This window comes from Apteryx rowi, unplaced genomic scaffold (genome assembly GCF_003343035.1).
Source record: "Apteryx rowi isolate R43461 unplaced genomic scaffold, aptRow1 scaffold_961, whole genome shotgun sequence".
NCBI lineage: Eukaryota > Metazoa > Chordata > Aves > Apterygiformes > Apterygidae > Apteryx > Apteryx rowi.
In genome coordinates this window covers 25,823-46,047 of record NW_020451273.1, presented here as the reverse complement: position 1 = coordinate 46,047, position 20,225 = coordinate 25,823, and the positions used below count along the sequence as shown (strand labels likewise).

At 46.0% G+C, this 20,225-nt stretch overlaps 1 protein-coding gene across 1 annotated transcript; it reads right to left on the bottom strand.

Moving 5' to 3' along the window:
• Positions 1-665: 665 nt before the first annotated feature.
• LOC112960468 (fatty acid amide hydrolase-like) lies at positions 666-20,221 on the bottom strand (the record flags this gene model as incomplete). The annotated part of the gene is made up of 19 exons (XM_026054737.1): positions 666-2,735; positions 3,266-3,353; positions 3,532-3,616; positions 4,080-4,155; positions 4,478-4,540; positions 4,994-5,142; positions 8,141-8,177; positions 8,922-9,010; positions 9,103-9,180; positions 9,324-9,386; positions 10,656-10,739; positions 10,942-11,027; positions 12,147-12,307; positions 13,423-13,515; positions 13,927-14,047; positions 15,140-15,202; positions 16,804-16,944; positions 18,200-18,237; positions 20,171-20,221. Coding segments are annotated over 19 exons (1,677 nt in total), but the record flags the coding sequence as incomplete, so codon positions are not given.
• Between the last annotated feature and the right edge of the window lie 4 nt (positions 20,222-20,225).

The window sequence follows — 20,225 nt, the reverse complement described above, 5'->3', positions numbered from 1 at the left end:
TGCTTTGCTCACACAACTGTCCTACCATTGCATGTGGTGGGGGTGGGACTGCTGCTAATAGGAACTGGTCTCATGGAGAGTTATGGATGAGTACAGCAAGGGGAAGTAAGGAAACACAGGGGGCTTTCAGCAGTGCAAGCAGCTCATCTTAGAAACCTCAGTACCAGGGGAGTTTTGCCCTGGAACTGTGCACTGATGTGATACCAGCTTAGAGAAAGGCAGGAAGCAGTGTGCTGAAAGACAGGCTAACTTGCTATCAGTCAGCAGAAGCTCCCTGTTCCCTTTTCTTCCAAGAGTTAGCAAGATGCAACTACTCTTTTTAAAAGCAAACCCTTTACTTTAGGTCCTAGCCATCCTTCAAGAAACCTGAGCTCCCTAACTCCACCCAGAGAATGAACTTAATCTTGAAATTGTAATTTTACAGTAGTGTGTCATTTAGGAAAGAGGAGGTTTGAAATAGTTACATTTTGCAGATGGTGATTGATTGGTTTATACTGCCGTTTCTAACCCCTACAGGAGTAGCATTAAATCAGTGAATATTCAGCCATTATTTCCTGCAAGCAGTAGTGCTCCTTGGAGAAATTTGTCAAACACTAATCAACTCCTTCTATTTCCATACAATGTACTTCACCAGTTTTTCATCTTGCAGGCATACAGCTCCAGGGTGTTTTAGAAATGTTTAATAAGTTATCATTAATATCAGAGGGAATACTTTGCTCTTAAAATCTGCTCTTCATAGAATTGAACTATACTAGAATCTAGTGAAGTAATATTTTTGGTAGTATTATACAGGGGAGTTGAAGATGAAAGACAATATCAACCATTTCATTATTTTAACTGTGGATGCTGCTAACAGCTGCCGTTAGCAGTTGATGCTTTGACTCAGGTAATTGTGTGGAAGGTAATGCAATGTTTTTTCCATTCAAATGCTATCTGACTGCTAACTTTAGCCATTAGTAAAGTGCTAGCTCTGTTGAAAGAGTGGATTTAAATTAAAAAAAAAAAAAAAGGCTATACTGAGCTTTGGGAGAAACTGCAACCACTCTCTGTTCCTCCTTTCCTTCCAAGTAGAAATAGAGTGCTCTTTGCTGCTGATGATTATAGGACAGCTTCTCCAGCAGCCTGATCACAAGGCCAGAAGTTTCCCTTCTCAGATATCTGATAAGGTGGGCAACAGGAGATGTCTCTGAGTGTTAACCCTGAGCTAGTCCAAAATGAAGTTAAATGCGTAGCCTTGGTTAATCCTAAACTTCTTCTTGTCTTTGATGTGACCACAGTGGTGCAGGCAGGACACAGGCACTTAAGTTTACAGCCAGGGGGCTTTCAATGGAACCTGTAGTACATAGTACTGTGACTTTAGGGCCTACTCCTGTGGAAATGTAGTCTTCTCTAGCTTTTCCTGCTGCGGTATTATGATTTAAGTATTACAGCCTGGTCTTCTAATCCATGTCTTAATTCTACCTGATGACTTTAGGAAGTGTACTTGGGATAGAAGGGCTGATTTCCTGTGCTCTGTGCTGCCTACAGCTTCATGCAACACCTCTCCTGCACCCAGGTTCTGCTCATGCAGTACTCAGTATCATTTCCTACTTTTTAGTGAGGCACCAGTTTCACCTCCTTATAGTAATCGGATCAGCAACCATCTCCTTAAGAGCTATTTTACAGCATACCAGGTAGCTCATTCCATTCCACTCCACTCTGGAGAAGGAATTACTAAATGCTGGTAGGCTTATGCCTAAGAAACTACCGGGAGAACAGAGGCTCTCCAAGTCTTGACTTAGGAAGTATGCCACCAACAGTGGCATGAAAATCCAGAGCCCTGAACCAGTTTTGGCTCACAGAGTTACTGAGGGTTCTTGCTCTGCTTTTTCCTTCCCTTGCATATAAGACTGAAGAGAGGCAGGACTGCTCATGCAGCAAGCATGCCTGTATTTTGTGCAATAGTTAGACTGAGTCCTACACTGTTCCCAGCACAAGGGATGGAAAAGGCAGAGGGACACTTCCATAGCTACTGGACTTCTGTTTTGCTCTGAGGGACTATTCTAGGTAAGGGGCCATGACACACACACTACCTTCTTGCAGGAGTGTTAAGATCTTCCTCATTCCAAGGGAACAAGGCACTATATCTGTGGGAATCTATCTATCTATCTATCTATATAGGAAGCTGCCCTTCCCCCTCAAAAGAGTACCTTTGTTAGATCCTGGAGCAGGAGGCATTCTGGGAGAAGGTTTAAGGACTCAATTTTGGCTTTCCATGCATAGCCATGTAAACTGCCTGTATGCAGTCCAGCTGTCTTCCATCTTTACATAGGAGCCATACAGGGAAAGGGGTTGCAGAAGATGGTTGCAGCTTCCCCTACTCGCAAAAACAGTGAGGAATGAGCTAGCACAGGTGGTCTCCCCCGTACAAACTGGAACATCCCCTACCCAACAGGGAGCAGAACTGATCTCTGCTCGCATCAATGCCTGCTTAGATCAGTCTTCCTCCCCCTCCCTCAAATGGGCCTGCTAATAAACCTTATTCAGGTAAACACTGAAAACAAGTCCACTCTTACACTTGGTCAGGTCAGACTAGAAGAAAAAAAAAAAAGAGTTACAGAACATTCCCCATCTTGGCCACCCTATCATGCGAGGATGTCATAATAAATGGATGGTTTTTTGGTCTGGTGACGAAACTGTTCCAGCTTCAGACCAATCCTGAGAAGCATAGCTTCATTCCACCATTTTGTCATGACCTGGGAGAAGGAGAGAGGGAAAAGAAATGGCAGGGGGGAGAGAGAAAAGCATCATCATCACATACAGACACTACTGAAAGCCCTGCAGAACATGGCTAAAATTACTTCCAACAGCACCAGAAGAGCACATGCTTTTCCCTTTTACCCCAGTAAATGTGGCATTGCTGCATTTGGGACAAAGGCAGCTGTCTGACATAATTCAAATACATAGAGCTTTCATTTACATGACACCATTTCAAGAGGGAGAAGAACAAGGAAGGGTTTAGAGAAATTACATAACTGAAAAATAAGGAAAAGAGAGGGAAGAGTAGTGACAGATGATAGGGAGAGCCAGGTGGTTAGTGATGCAAGTAGACAGGAAGATAGAGAAATCCATCTCCCAGATGCCAGAAGAGTCCTTCTGCCCTTCTAGGCAAGTCTTTACTCAGAATTTAAAACTTTATTACCAGTCCCTGTATATTCCTCAACAGTGCTGCGTGGAATGGCAGGAACCTGGTTATAGTGGCTTCAGTTCAGAGGGACTGTCTCACCTGGAGGCTGATAGGAAGCCCAGCAGCAGAATATCCAACGGGGACCACTAGGCCTGGAATGCCAGTGAAGTTGCCAAGCTGCATGAACCTGGGGGAGAAACTGTTATCAGCATTCCTGCCTTGGGACAGCAACAAAGTCAGCCTTTCTGGGAGAGGCAGCTAAGATGGATCTCTCCTGCTCTACAGCCTGAGCTCCTTTAGTTAGTGCAGCTAGTCCTCACCTACTCCCGAGCTTGGTTCTTTAGTACAAGCAGCACTCTTCTTACCTCATGGCCCGGACTGTGAGCGAGAAATCGCTGCACCCAGCCAGAAGGTCAGAGTCGTGGATTCTTGGGGCAGTGGAAGCAGCAGCTGTGGAAGGGAAGAATCAGGCAGTGGGCAATCTCTAAGATACAGCTCAGTCCCTTAAAGCTACGTTTGATCTACACTGGTGATGCAAACAACCCTCTTGGAGTGCAAAGAGGACATTGGGATTTATGATTTTAACAATTAGTTTCTAATTGGAATAAGACCATCTTTGTGTCTAAGAAGCAGATGTCCAGTCTCTCCTCTGTAACTGTGCCAGCTCTGCAGGTCCTATTTCAACTACCAAAAAGGAATTTTCTGACTGCCATGGATACAGGCAGCAGGTCTAGAAATGCGCAGCACTCATCCTAACCAGAACCCATTTTCTTCTACAGACCTGAGGCACTGCAAAGTCTTTGCACAAAAGTCATGCTCTTAAAATTAGGGAGGTGGAGATAATGAAGTAACTGTTCTTAAAATGCACCACGCAACTGTCTGGGAGCAGCTCTGTGGCTAAAACTGCTAATACCTGGTGTAAGGATACAGTTCACAGTGGTGAAAATTTCTTGCAAGAAGCCCATGCTCCGGGTCCTCTGCCGATTTGCCTGCAAACAGAGACTACTGTCTGACAGGGCCTCTTGGTTCATGAGGCTCACATCTGACAGTGACAGCCACTACTCATCAAAGCCTGCATTCCCAGCTTCATTCTTGCAGCTTGGACTCAATGTGAAATACACCAGCCAGTCTGAGTGGTGTCCTCTGTGGTGCCCCACCATTTAGCATGTTCCCACAGCAGAGGGCAGTATTGCTGCGTGATGTCTTTCCACAGCCCCTGTCCCTTGCATGAGATTAAAGGAACCTTCCACCCCACCTTTGTAATTTTACTGGATGACTCCCTTCCAGCCTTCACCACAGTATGTTCCTCACCGTAATATAGTCCAGAGCTGTGAACTGGCAAGCCAAGGCCAGGCTGGCCCGAGTCTCCAAATTCTGTAACAGAAAACCTTGATCATGGCTCTGCTTGCAACAAGCTAGTTAACCATATCTTCTTGCTTTAGACAAGCACAGGGTAAGAAAGCAGCTTAAAACTCCCTCTTTTCTCCCATACCTTTCTCATCCTCATTAACTTGCCATCATGCATAAGTACCTTACTAGGAACCATAGTTCACATCTTTGCACACTTGGGCAGTCTTCTATGGTGCCAGGAAGAGTTTTACATTGGGCATGACAATTTGAGAGGGCTAAGATGTGGTTAATAGTAGGAGACTGGACTGGATATTTCAGGAGTTCTCTTTTAGGTCTACATTCCTGTATCAGTAGTCATCCAGCTGTTCCTTTGCCACAGAAAAAGCAGGAGAACCCCAGGTTTCTCACTGATATAGAGCACTTGTTCTGCATCAGCTGTGAAAACCACTGGCACTGATCCAACCTGCTGCCACTTACCATTTGCTGGAAATGTTTGTTGAAGTCAGGTTGCAGGAAGTCTCTCATCTCACTGAGAATGCAGATTGCGTGGGCCACTTGCACTTCCTCCATCTCTGGAAGAAACACTTCAACCACGCTGGCTCCCAGACTCTGCAGGTACTCCACAGCTGAGGACAGAACAGGTCGAGCACAGACAGCATCCTTGAGTTTAGCAAACGTTACAGAGGAGCTGAGAATCCCACTCCCTTGAAAAGTCAGAAATTCCATAGGCTGTTAAAATGCAAGTATCTTCAGTGCATCATGTGGCATGCAGACTGCTGCAGCTGCTTCTCATAGGTAAAAGCTTTAGGCCTAACGAGTGCTGAGGGAGCTGGCGGACGTTATTGCTAAGCCACTCTCCATCATCTTTGAAAGGTCATGGAGAACAGGAGAGGTGCCTGAAGACTGGAAGAAAGCCAATGTCACCCCAGTCTTCAAAAAGGGCAAGAAGGAGGACCCAGGGAACTACAGGCCAGTCAGCCTCACCTGCATCCCTGGAAAGGTGATGGAGCAGCTCATCCTGGAGGCCATCTCCAAGCATGTGGAGGAAAAGAAAGCGATCAGGAGTAGTCAGCATGGCTTCACCAAGGGGAAATCATGCCTAACCAATCTGATAGCCTTCTATGATGGAATGACTGGCTGGGTAGATGAGGGGAGAGCAGTGGATGTTGTCTCCCTTGACTTCAGCAAGGCTTTTGACACTGTCTGCCATAACATCCTCATAGGCAAGCTCAGGAAGTGTGGGCTGGATGAGTGGACAGTGAGGTGGATTGAGAACTGGCTGAATGGCAGAGCTCAGAGGGTTGTGATCAGCAGCGCAGAGTCTAGCTGGAGGCCTGTAGCTAGCGGTGTCCCCCAGGGGTCAGTCCTGGGTCCAGTCTTGTTCAACTTCTTCCTCAATGACCTGGATGAAGGGACAGAGTGCACCCTCAGCAAGTTTGCTGAGGATACAAAACTGGGAGGAGTGGTGGATACCCCAGAGGGCTGTGCTGCCATTCAGAGAGACCTGGACAGGCTGGAGAGGTGGGCGGAGAGGAACCTCCTGAAGTTCAACAAAGGCAAGTGCAGGGTCCTGCACCTGGGGAGGAATAACCCCAGGCACCAGTACAGGTTGGGGGTTGACCTGCTGGAAAGCAGCTCTGCTGAGAAGGACCTGGGAGTGCTGGTGGACACCAAGTTAAGCATGAGGCAGCAATGTGCCCTTGTGGCCAAGAAGGCCAATGGTATCCTGGGGTGCATCAGGAAGAGTGTTGCCAGCAGGTCGAGGGAGGTGATTCTCCCTCTCTACTCAGCCCTGGTGAGGCCACATCTGGAGTACTGCGTCCAGTTCTGGGCTCCCCAGTACAAGAGGGATGTGGCACTACTGGAGCAAGTCCAGCAAAGGGCTACAAAGATGATTAGGGGACTGGAGCATGTCTCTTATGAGGAAAGGCTGAGAGAGCTGGGCCTGTTTAGCTTGGAGAAGAGAAGGCTGAGAGGAGATCTTATCAATGTGTACAAGTATCTGAAGGGAGGGTGTCAAGAGGATGGGGCCAGACTCTTTTCAGTGGTGCCCAGCGACAGGACGCGAGGCAACAGGCACAAACTGAAACACAGACAATTCCATCTGAACATGAGGAAATACTTTTTCACTGTGAGGGTGACAGAGCACTGGAACAGGTTGCCCAGAGAGGTTGTGGAGTCTCCTTCTCTGGAGATATTCAAAATGCGCCTGGATGCAATCCTGTGCAATGTGCTCTAGGTGACCCTGCTTGAGCAGGGGGGTTGGACTAGATGATCTCCAGAGGTCCCTTCCAACCTCAGCGATTCTGTGATTCTGTGATTCTGTGAACTAGTTCACAGTGCTCCAACAGAGCAGACCTAGGGGCTTGTAGGCAGGCTCATAACTTACCTACTATACTTTGGGCAAGTTTATCTCTTCCCTCTATCTCCTGGTTAATCTAGACAGTAAAGAGGGGTTGATAATGCCTCCCTGAACACTTGACATGACCAGTACAGTAAGAGCATGAAAAAGTTATTTAGCACCAGAAGATTCTCATTCAAAGCCTATTCTGAACAACAATGGTAGGGGAACCGTGGGATGGGCTCAGAGACCAAGTCAACAGTACAGGGTCACCGAATCCTAACACACTTTAGCAAAGCTGAACACGAGGACTTTGGTAAAAAGCGAATCTTTAGCAGCCTACGAAGAACACCTTTCTCTCTTTGATCCCAGCTTGTTGATAAACTCCCAGTCTTGCCTATTTCACTGGCATATGGTGTGTCCCTCCTAATAAAAGTCTACACATGTGAAGAAAGGCCAGATCTGGTGCAGGTAATATCTCTGAATTCTCCTTTGTTGAATAACTAGGATAACTAACCATCCACCTTTGAAGCTGCATGCCACTGGGAGAGGAGTTGTATTTTCAGGGAGCCTGTCAATTTGACATTTTAAAGCTACAGGCTATATTTTGGATCTCCGAATGCAAGTAAGCTGCAGAGTCTGCAGCACTCTCTGTGTCTACAGAAATAAGAGCTGGAAATAGGGAGGCTGAAGAAAATTCAGGCTAGCAAAGCCCAAGTACTGTGAACAACCTCAGCTCCAATGTGCAGGAGGCCAACTGTTCTGCCAGAGACTGTGGAGTCTCCCTCCTCTCCAACTACGCACCAAGTTCAATTTTGCTTAGTCTAAAATTTGACAAGGCCACCCTAATGGCACTCTTTGGCTGATTTCAAGGAAACACCACAGGACTGGACGCATCGTAAAGACCTAGCCTAATCTTTCCTCCTAAACAGTAGATTGTCAAACAAATCCCTCCGCTAAAAGTCTTTCACCCTTAAAGCTTGCAGAATGAGTATTACTAAGCACAGACAGAGCTGCCTTTATAGAGAGACAGAGACTTAACACATTAGACCCCATTCTTCCATTGTAACCAGGCAAGCCTACAACTGCTGAGCTTTTTAACCCTCAGCAGTCAGGAGGATTTCCCTAGTACAAGAATACCACTGTCTGTCCAGCCAGACATCTTCAAGCATCCCCCTTAAAGGACTTCAGGCCAGACCTCTTTAATGGGTGCATGAGAGGAGCACAAAGTGATACAATGACCTCAGATAGATGCAGAAATATTACATGCTTTTGCTCTTTACCTTTCTCACAGATGGACAGGACTTCTGCATCACATGCCTAGAGAAAAAGAGGAAAGACCTGATCAGATTTTAATAGCTGCCCTCTCTCTCCCCCCAGCACACTCACCAGGACTTCAGTCCACACGGAGCTTTCTTTACTCCTGTCTCTGATGGTAGGGAAACACAGCCCTCCAGAGCTGCCTTTTGGCCACCAACTCCAAGAGAACAGCTTGGAGGTCCTAACTCCATGGAGAAGGAATAGTCTCCCTTTCCAGGGGAGAAGGTGTTCCTCCTCTGCCCTGAGGCAGAGCCGGAAACAGCCCTTGTTCTCCTCCAGGGAAGAAGTCTTGGGCACTTCTGTGGGGTTGCATTACAATTGCTAAGCAGTACTAGCTTGCCAGCCCAGTTTCTACATTGGAATGATGAAATACCATGCAGCAGCTACACTGTTGTAATCAAATGGATAAACTAATTTTCCTCATTTGTTTTTAAACAAATTACCTTTTGGAATCAGTTCAGAAGCATCGCTTCCAATGGAAACACTAGTATGAGGAAGCACACTGCCATCAACTGCACAGAGTCACTACCTTTCCTCACACTTCCAACAGACCTTTGCTCAAAGGCCTGTCTCAGGAAAGAAAGTCATCTCAGCGGATAACTTCACCTGAACCATATTCCCCTCTAAGTATAGGACTAAATATGAGGAGCTCTCAAGTTGACAGGCAAGGGAACACTGACCACGCTGAATTCCTTCAAAATCTCATCTTGCAAAGCACCAGGAAGAGAGAAACAGGACAGGCACCTTAAAAAATGTCCAGTCCACTCCCAGTTTTAAGCCCTTCAGGTCAGGCGCACACATATCTGACAGAGTTGCTTTGGGCTGCTTTAATCCTGCAGGAAACAAACAAGAGTTCCTCTTTTTATCTAGGATGCCTCTAGGAAGGCAGATCACCTGGACTGAAGAAGGGAGAGGGCTCACCTACCATATGGATAGAGTGGATCTGGCTCAGCAAGGATACTGTAAACAATAGCTGCATCTGCCACTGAGGTACAGATAGGGCCTGTCAAAGAGAAATCAATTATGTGTGTGACAAGGGGCAAACAGGACCTTCTTCCCAAGGCTTTTTGTAGGCATAGATTGCCTCCCCAAGCAGTGACAACACCACACAGTGAGGTCCCTGAAGTGAAACACAAGCCCTCTTACCCACACTGACTGTGGAATAGGAGAGTGGGAGGCTGCCATGAGAACTGATCCGCCCAAATGTACCTTGAGAAAAAGAAATAGACAGGTAGATATGCAAGGTAATAACAAGCAGTTGTTGGTGAGATCTGACCTGGACAGCTCTGGCCCTCCCAACCATGTTCCTCAGCATTTGTCAGTAAGCAATATACCCCTGCCAGTCACTTCTCTGTCTGCAGTTTCAGACCCTGATCACTGATCGTTCAATACCCAGTTCTGCTGACTGCCAGTCTCATCAGTGAAGCAGCTGAGTTCAAATACTGAAACCATTTCCCCCCATAAGAAATGATCTAGTGAAGAGGAAATATGTGCAGGGATTTATGAAATAAATGCATTTAAATAGGCAGAAGCAGCACCTATGGTGCAGAGGATGGAGAGGCAGGAACAGAATTATCAACAGGAGGAGATGCTGGGCTCTGGGACCAGATCACTGCTCCAAAAGATCTCACTGCTTCACCAGTGAGACTTAATGCCTAACACCAGTTGTCTTCTGTGAGTGTTCTTGTTGCCTCTTTGTGACCAGTTACATTTGTCATAATCATCATGATCTTCTTCAGATCAATCAAGATGAATCAAGTCAATCACGTGTGAACAACGGAAAAACAGGGTAATGGTTTGAGTGTCTGGTCTCAGATGAAGCAGCTGAGATCCTAAAGGATGATAAGCCTTTCCTAAAACCCAGTATCTCTTCCAAGTGGCAATCCTGCCTGTCTCTCCATCCTTCATGCTGCAAATACTGCCCTGTGCATTTCCTGTGCACGTTCCCCCTGATTACATTAACTCTTACTGGAAAAATTGCTTTGCAAACTGTTTTCAGGAATGCATCCTTGACAGATAAGTCTACATCCTGATTTGGTACAAGCCTGTTACCAGGTTTAACTTACCAGATATGAGTCTGAGCAGTCTCAGCCTCCCCATCTAATTGGGGTGATGGGAATCCATGTTTGGTGGAACTGCTTTTCACTAGCTCACTATGGATACCCAACCAAGTTGGGAACACCTCCCGGCAGAGGGACAGAGAAGGAGGATAGAAAAGGGAAGGGTGGGTAGAAAGAGAGGAAGCACGTATGTTTTGTTGAGCATTTGGTTCACATACAGAAGTTAATATTTTTTTGAATGTCTGTTCAGTGGCCAGTACTGGGAACACTTCCACTCTGCCAGTCCCACCTGTATGACTCACACGGTGTTATACTCCAGAGTTTCTCTGGTCGAGTTTTTTATGACAGGAATTAATGGAACATGCCTGACTTGTTTGTGGCATCCTATCTGATGCAGAAATGATTAAAGGGGCACTACCTTTCAGCCCTACCACACCACAGAATGAAGCAGGAATCCTCACAGAGCCTCCTCCATCTGTGCCAACAGCCACTGGGCAGAGACCTACAAAAAACGTAGTGGTCTGGGATCAGACAGGTGTCATGTTGCCCCTTCCATCCTGCTGCCAACTGTAGCCAAGACAGCACACAGAGATTTCTGTTCAGCTAGGAGTTCCCCCAGCTTCCAAATCCCCTCATAAGAAGCTAATGTTTGAGACTCAGGCCCTTCCTCTTCCCACCTCTAAGCTCAGTTTAGGACCACTTACCTGCTGCTACAGCTGCCGCTGATCCACTGGAGCTCCCACCTGTGTAGTGATTGGGCTTGTAGGGATTCCTTGGGATCTTGTGGCACCTGAGGCAGATAAGCATTATAGAATCTTTTTCTAGGAAGGACCAAATGCATTATAGGGCAGGAAAGATCCAGAAACATAGCTCAGGGATTCAATTCTCCCAGTAAAGAGACACCCCTTTTATCCCAGCTAGTGCTATGTCCCTAGAAAATGAGGCCCAAAAAAGATTTATGGCTCAGAGTCCAGTCTCCTGTTATCATAGGCAGCCTGTCTGACAAAGAGCAAAGCAAGAGAAAGGATGCCATTCCAGCTCTTCTCTCTGTGATGGTGCTGTGCCATGTGAAGCATTACACATTTCCAAAAGATGGAGCAATTGCTGACCAGCTCTTACAGAATCACAAGCAAGTTAGCATCCCCTGCTCTGCCCTTTATTCTAGAGCAGTGACTCTTGAACTCCCTATTCCAACCACAGGCCCCACATACCAGAGAGGCCTGCCACATTGAAAGGTATCTAGCTAGTGTGGCAGACCACAAGCAGTGGGAAATGCCCTGGCACTCTGAAGCAGCTGAAGGGGAGTCCCAGTTCCATGCATACATGCATGCATGAACTGTGGTTCTACAAGTGACTTATTAAGGCCATCTGGACCACTGCTCTGGAATAGCTGTTCTCAGCTTGCTATAGTTGAAAAATTCACAAAATTAAAACAAATTACAGTGACCTGTTTTAGCTTGGAAATAAAAACAGTCAGTTCTCCTGAGTTGGTTGTACCTCTTCTCACTGTTCTGGGCCTTTATCTACTACCGTGACTAAGCAGTTTACTATTTACTTGTTTTCTGTCCCTGAAGCTTTCACCTATCACTCATCCTGTAAACATTCACACCTCCAAACATGTAAGGTCTTGGCAAAGCAACATCATTACTCAGCAGACACCACTTGGATCCTCTTTTTCTTTTGGTTCCAGGAACCTTCAGGCTTCCACAGTTGTCCTGACCCTCAAATCTGCAATGCTGGGTTTTCCTATCCCCAGGGTTCCCCCTGCACTGGGCATTTTGTCAGTTTTATTTCCACATGTTTACCCTATTTTTGCACCCTTCCCTGTCAGGTCTGGACATATCTTCAGGCCTTTCTAGATTGGTGCGGGTTGGGGGGGGGGGGGAAGGAAGAGAGAAAGGATTTTTACCCATTAGGGTTACATCCAGTTGTTCCAGTCCCTAGTTCATGCATGTTTGAGACCCCAATAATGATAGCTCCAGCCTCTCGCAGTTTCTTGGCCACAGTAGCATCTTCTGTCTCAGGCTCTGTCCCAAGATACTCTGTTCCCACTCGGTGATGGTAAGGCACCTTAGCAAGAAGACACCTTGTCATGCATCCTAAAACCCTAGTCAGGCAGGCAAGCACATGTACATGCTTTACAGTTCACCCCCACAACAGATCCCAGACATCACAACCCACAGAGTTAAGACGCAGCCAGGCAGCTTCCTTCTCCATCTTGTTCTGTATTGGTTTCTGTTAGGAGGGACACTTAACCCTTCAATATTTGATCCTTCCCACATGCAGAGGAGTTCTTATACTGCCATAATATGGAGGAGCAGAAACACATAGATTATCTAGAGCAATTCAGTTGTTATGCCCAGAGGCTACAGAACGGACACTTTGGCCCCACGGCACACAGCAGTTCCATTTTCCACTTTTCTATGGAAGGAGCTGCAGTGTTTCAAAGTAAGGCACCAAGATTAGATGGATGTTAAAATACCAGATGGGCTCATTTTCAGGGTATGCTAAGTACTTTCCACTCAGATACAGCAGTAGAAGAACCTGTACATAAACAGAACTCCCACCCTACAAGTAGGTATCTGCAGAGCCTATGACAGCTCGATGGCACCAACAGGAATACTTAATAGTAACTGTTACTAGGCCACATGCAAAACACCCCATGGCTGGGGATTTTCAGAGTAACTTGCATATTTCTGACAAGTATGTCCTTTAAGGTAAGGGGAAGGAGATGCTTAGCCAGTGGAGCAGAGTCAGTGCCTGAGAAATCCATGCAGTTACAGCTACTGCTACAGATGTATTTACTCATTCTGATTTTGTCAGATAAGTTCCCCACCCTACTCCCACATTCTACTCCCTATGGACTAAAGAGATCAGTACCAGATATGAAACATGTCTGTCATTGCCCAGATCTGTCTTCACCTGGGAACACCTGGGAACCCTACCAATTACAAACCTATATACTACCCCTTATTACAAACATATTCTCAGCCTTCTGCTGAGGAGTTGGTCTTAAAACCTTGCTGCAGTGAGTTGCACAGGTTGACCACTTTATATTTGCAGGAGCAAAAAAGATACTGTGAGCTTCCTGAAATAGGTTGCTTTGAGCTCCTTCACAAGAAGGAGCAAAACAAGCTCCTAGAATGCCCTACAGCATGAACTGACAACTAGACAAGGAAACCCACCACTTTAAACTCTTCTTTCAGGCACACTGGGATCCCATCCAGATAAGACAGGGTACATTTATTCCTGTAACGAGCAGTGGAGGCCTCAGCCATCTGCACAGAGGAAAAATAATTAGTTGAACTGAAGGTCATTACCAGTATCAGAGCAGAAGCTACAAATGGCCTTTTCAAGCTGCTGCTAAGCCAAACTGTAAGTTTCTTTCTTTTTCTACCATTCTCTGATGGAAAACTATTGCTTAGAGGCCTCTGTGCTGCTAACAGTTGCCACAAAAGCTAGAAATCTTGTTTCAAACATAGTGACTCAGTAGAAAATAGATTGTCTTAATGCTACCTGTCTTTGGAGGAAAGGAAGCAAACTTGTTTGTCGTCCTCTACCCAAGGAGGGAGGAAAAATATACATACTTTTCTGTGCAATATATCTGCAGAAGAGCTGCTCCCCCTTCTAATAGATGCTATTGCTGTTGGGGCGGCAGAGGCCCCTTTTCTACCACAGGCAGACATTACCAGCATTATTTGCTCATGGTCCCATTGCACTATCGCTCGGAGCGGGGGTGTGGATTTGTCGCAGTCCTCCAGCACGGCAATGATGTTCTTTGCTACCTGAGATGGTGTCAGCTTTCCACTCCTACGGGACAGGAGAGGTTGGGACTTCATTGTAAGACCCCCCACACCACACCTATGCACAGGGTTTGCCCCTCACATGTAGCAAGATGCAGCTGTCACTTCTGTAACAAAGAACTAGATAGGAATCTGTGGGTGGTGATAATTTCAACACAGTTTACACCATCAAGACAGGAGACTCCTTTCTTTAAAGGGGAAACCCAGATATTCCTGAAATACCAGATGAACAGGGAAACATGGCTGAGAGCTCTTGAAAGCCTGAGGCTATGAAACTCCCAGTATCATGAGCTAGGCTGAGAGGTCAGCCCTCTTTATACACACCTCCCATTACAGAGAAGGGGCCCACAGAGGCACTGTCATAATCTACCTTTAACAAGGAGGCCTTGCCTCCCTCCTGGCGTTACACCATAAACAGACCTGGCCCTGGTTGATACTAAAGCCTCATAGTCAGGATGAACCCTAACACCAGACAGCAACATCAGCCTTTTGCACCAAGGCCACAGCTTTCTGGCAGAGGTGGCCATTGAGGAACATGTGCCAGGTTCCCAGGAGGGTTTATCTGAGCGCTCCAGATCTGGGCACATGTGCCAGAAGCATCTAGGAGTTATCAAGCAACCAACAGCTTGCAGTGCCACAGAGTCAGGGATGTGCTTCCAGCTGCTCCTGACCTGGACACACTTGCTGGGTGGATGCAGTCAAACTGCTCACAGCAGCACGAGCAGCAGGGGAATCAAGGGACTTTTCAGAGACTTGCAGTATGTGCAACTCTTACCATCCAGATGAACCTTCCTCTCCTTCCCTCTCACTTGTCTGGGCAAACAAGGTATGTAGAAATCCCTCCCAGAGAGGACTGACAATAAGCCAAGGATAACGGCATGTAAATATCCTTGTGGGGCTTCTAAGAGTTTTGCCAGCTCCCCAGGTTGGCTTTTCTTTGTTATTCTATTAGAGGGAAAGGACTGCAGAAGGTGGTGTGAAGCAATGGTACGTTGAGGACAATCCTAACAAAGAGGTACCGGAGAGCTTGTGGAACAACACTGGCCTGCAGCAGGGGAACATGCAAGACAAGTTGTTCCCAGACTATAATTTCACCTACCGGTAGCAGTCCAGGTAGTCTTTAATTCCTTTGAAGCTAAACCCATCAGTGGCATAATCAGGCCTGCAAAGAGAAAATTAAAGGGGCAACTGTACTGCCAAAAGTCACCTCTGTTTAGAGCTGCAGAGTCCCCCTGGGACTGCGGATTTCAATGTCACAGTCCAATGCAGGTTGAGCACTGCTCACCTCCACTAAACTTGATGGTTATTCTTTGGGCCACTAGCCCAAACATTTCAGCTCCATCAGACTCCTTGCAGATGAGCAAAGACACATGTACACTAAGAGTGCTGCAGAAATAAGGGGCAATCTTGTCAACATGTTCTCCTTGCTTCATATACCTACTGTTGCTTCATATATCTACTGCAAGAAAGTAGTCACTAAACTGTTTGAAATTTATTGCAGATTTACATTTGCTGCTCATCACTGGAGCGATGCAGAAGAGCTAAAAAATACCAGCAAACTTAGTTCCAGGATCTCTGCCTCAAGTTTAAGTCAGAGTTAGGCAGCAGTGCATATGGTATGTGGTGGCTGGAGAGGGAAGAGGCACTACACAGCATACGCAGGAATTTACATCAGCAAGCTGCTTAAAGATCAAGTCTGTGGCTCTAGCACCTAAGAAACAGAGCATTTCTCATCACAGTAAGATGAGCAAAAGAAAACACAGGAAGAACCAGCTACAATTACTACTCCCGTGATGTCTCCATATCATCACTCAATCCAGAAGCTATATCCTGGAACAGGACAGCATAAGGTCCCATAAGATGCTATGTAGGGAAGAGGTAAGATACAAGTAACTTGCCCAGTAATACTGGGCAATGTATCAATATATCACTGGTAGAGCAGGGGACACAGAACCTGACCAGCATCTGCAGGAAATACACCCCTTCCTGCAAAGTGAAGGAGCTGAAAGTATTTCCTTGCTCTAACTTAAGAACTCAAGGAGGGAGAAAGTTTAGTCTTGCTACAGGCTGAGCTATAAACAGAGAAATGACTCTCTCTGTCACTGAAGTGCAGCTCACAGACTTCTTCAGTAGCCACTGGATAGGTCCACAGCTGAGAACAAAACCAGATGGGGTCCAGCCGCTCCCAGCCCACCTCAGCATCAGATCTCAGTGAGACATGTGAACCAAAGTAACTTTTCACCCCTAATCTAGGAGGATTTATTCAAGTACATCAAGAAGCTGAACAGGCTGTTATCCAAGTAACCTAACTAACAAAGCCTAAATTCTTGTGGATTGTTTTCTTTGTACCGTGCATTCCTTCCCTCCTCTCAGCAACCTCCTTCCTCTATGTTCTCTTTATGATTCCTTGCAGGCAAGAAACAGCACATCTGCAAACTCACTTGAAGGGATGACAATGCTGACTAGCCAGCCACTAAGCACACCTGCTCTGACAGTGCAACCAGAGCCACGGTGAGGCAAAGACTGACAGAATTTGGTCTCTCCCCACTACACAGGCTCCATGAAATTTGTAGAAACTTGGTTGTCACTGCTAACAACTTATGAGTTACAGGAAGGATGACTGATAGCACTGTTTCTTTTGAAAAGCAGCATGGTGTGGGAAAAGGGATTTTAAACACAGATTATTGACAATGAGTTTCCCACTACTATAATAGCATCAACACATGTGGTCTTCCACTCCACTCCTACACATCACCTACTGACCTTGCATCTATCAGCTGCTTGATAATATCCGAAGTGCTTTCAGCCTCAGACTTGTCCTTTGTAAGCTCTGCAGCAACCTCTGGGATAAATGTGGGATCTTCGTGAATATCAAGAGAACGCATGAGAGAGAATTTGTTCAGCCTGAAAGAGAGACAATCACTGCTGGAGCTTGCAAGTTCCACCATGACTTTGATTTTTTTAGATTGTTTAAAGGTAACTTAATTCTAGGACATTTTCCCTTAACAATCTGCTTCTTACAGCATGGAGTTGCAACAGTTACAAGATAATCTCTCACACCTTTCCTCAAGGTAGCATAAACCCTACTGTGCTTGCTTAACAAAGCCTCCTACTTCTTGACATAAGGCCAGCCAGCCAGTCTCCATCAACCCAAGCTGGAAAAGAACCAATGAAAGTTTTCCCATTCACTTTAATTATACACATTTCACCCACAGACCAAAAAAAAAGACAGGAGTGGGGAGCAAAAGATAAGGAGAAAGTAGTAAAACCCATCTATACAAGCACTAATCCTGTTAAAATAAGCACCTATTCAGAATTTTCCATGACCTGTCTCAACTTGTTTATAATGAAATATAACAGGGGTCATAGCAAGGATTCAGGCTTGGAATCGGTAACAAAGCAAGGAAATCAAGACCCTGTCACAGATATCAAGAAACAACCCACTGTATAATAGCAGCGACAGTTGTCTGGTTTTGATTCAAAAAAACAAACAAACAAACAAACAAACTTGTGGCATGCCCAGAAGTGAAAATTCAGGTTTACCAAGAGTGCTTAATATACTTCTTAGTGTCTTGGAAACTGCAGAGATGGTCCACCACGTTACAGGCAACATATACAAGTTAAGTGTGAGGCTGAGGTTCCTGACACCTCTTAACTGAGTGGTTTTCAGTGCAATGTACACTTGAAAAACATAGGTTCTAACTAAAAAACTCCTAAGAGTGAGAGAGAAGGAGAAAAGGCTAACCTAAAATGGTGAATATCTCTAAAAAGAACATATTAAAAACCCTGAACTTCATGTCTGGCCTCATTTCCCCACTACAACTGGTGATAAACAGAGTAGATTTGCACATCCCCAAGCTTTGAAAGAAAGACTGTTCTTTTGCAAGAACACAGTAAGACTAAGAGGCAATCCAATGAAGTTTCTGTGCACCAGCCTGGCTGTGAAAGAAGGTTAATTTCTTCTGATAAAGGGCCACTCAAACCAGAGTTTGTAAACAAAAATCTAGTAAATAACCACTATGAAATAATCTTTTCTCACTCTTCACTCAAGTTATGCAACTTCCCTCTTAGAAAAGGTTATTTCAGATAACCTGTAAGAGGTATGCAGTGCAAGCACCGTAAAAAGGGAACTTAAAGGGGAAAAAATCCCCACTCTTACCTTAATAAGAATGGCAATAAGCAGATCTGTCCAAAAGCCTAGAAGAAAATGAATGCAAACATTGGTTTGTATCTACTTTGACCTCAGCACCCTCCTCACTAGATGAGGAATGCTGGATGCGCTCACAACTGCTGCAGCCTTGGCCTCTGAGCACCCTCTCTGAGCATGCTGTGCTATGTAGTAAAAAAAATATATATATATAGTTGAAATACAGTTATTTCAGGCCACAAACTTGGCCTGAAATGCCTTCCCCTCTCCTCTCATATTCAGAGAATCAGAAGGATTGTATTCTTCTGGATCTCCTGTAGAAACGTGCATATGTCCTTCCCCGACTCGGCCCCAGAAAGCCTGCACTTGTAGACTACAGTAATGTTAGATCAACTGCAAGGCATACAAAGCTCCCATCTGTTACTTTCTTAATGGTCTGCAGATTATGCAAACATTGGATAAGGTGTAGAAGTTTATTATTATTTGGCTTATCCCACTATTAGCATCTTTTCTGTTACCATTCATCCTCAGCTGCCCTTTAGAAGACAATCAGCTCAGCTCCTGCTGTAAACTGAGTCAACTTGGAAAAGCATTAGAAATGTAGAGATTCCATGGTAGCAGGCAGCTGAAAACACCCTTTGAATACCTTGGTACCTGATGTAGCAATACCAGCAGTCCCAGATCAGCCTTGTTCTATCCTGTTTTAATAGCTCAAGAATAGATTTCCAAATCATGTTAAAGGAGTGTGGCTTAGTACAAGTCTGAAGCAAGACTCACAGTCCTAGATCTATAGAGAGATATATCGCACATTACAGAACCATTACAGTCTTTTGAAAAGGCAGTGCTCCTAATCTACACCCGCAGTGATCCAAGACAAAGAGAATCCTGTACGAGTTTGAGAATACTGTGTCCCCACCTCCAAGAGTGATGTCAGGGAAGGGGGAACTACAAGCCCCAAGGTCACACACCAAAAGTGGCCATAGAGCAAAGGATAAAAAGGCATTCCTGCTATTATGTCCTGAAACAAAACTGCTTGCAAGGTGATCTCGCAACAATCTCAACAATAAAGGAATAACCCATTGCTAGCTTCCACGCCAGTCCCAACGACTTGCCAAGATCTCAAACAGGTCACATTACTGAAATGAGACACTTCTGCATCACCTTGACACTGGCTCAGAAGGGAAGATGTAGGAAAGGCAGAGCAACACCAACAATAAAATCCAACTGCTTTGGAGTGATCAATGCTACAAGTCACTGCAGAGGGGAAGCAGTCTTTTCACGCCATCAGCACTCTCCCATGCAGCAGTCACACCTGTTCCCAAGCACTCCTCCACAACTGTCACTGCCAGCATGGCAGGGATAAATCCACAGGCTTAAAAACATGCCAAAACCCGGTGAAGCATAGCTCTGCTTAGGGCAACTGTCTTAAGCTTCTTCACAAAAACTACACTCAGAAGTGCTCAAGGATCAGAATTCCTTTATGTCCCAGTAAAGTTCGCAATTACTTTATTCTGCGTTTGATCTCTAGTCCAGGCTCTCCCCACAGTCACAACACCAGCACTTCAGAGAACAGCTTTCTTTTCCTACCACATCCTGCCCAGCCAGCCACCAGTACCACTTGGAGGACCCTGAGAACCAAAAAGCATTGAGAGAGCATGAACCTCCCTATAATGCAAGAAGTATTCAGGAAGCACGGATTTATCTTTATTCCAAGACCTGCTCCCTCGGAAACCCTTGACAGCGTTGGCCTCGTTTAGTTCCCCTGTGCAAACAGGGAGGGTTTTACTGCCTCATTTGCTTATCGGCATCCCTGCCGGGGAAGCACCATCAGGCGCCCTTCCCCGGCTGATCCTCCCCACCCCGCGCAGCTCCCCGCCACCCCTGGCGAGGCCTCCAGGGTCCCGTCCCCCCCCCCGGGGCTCACCGAAGCGCTCCCGGTGACCGTTAAACGGGGATCACCGCCGCCCCCGCGCCCCCACTCACCGTGTTGGCCACATGCGCGAAGAGGCGCAGCCAGAAGCCGCTCAGCCGCGGGGCC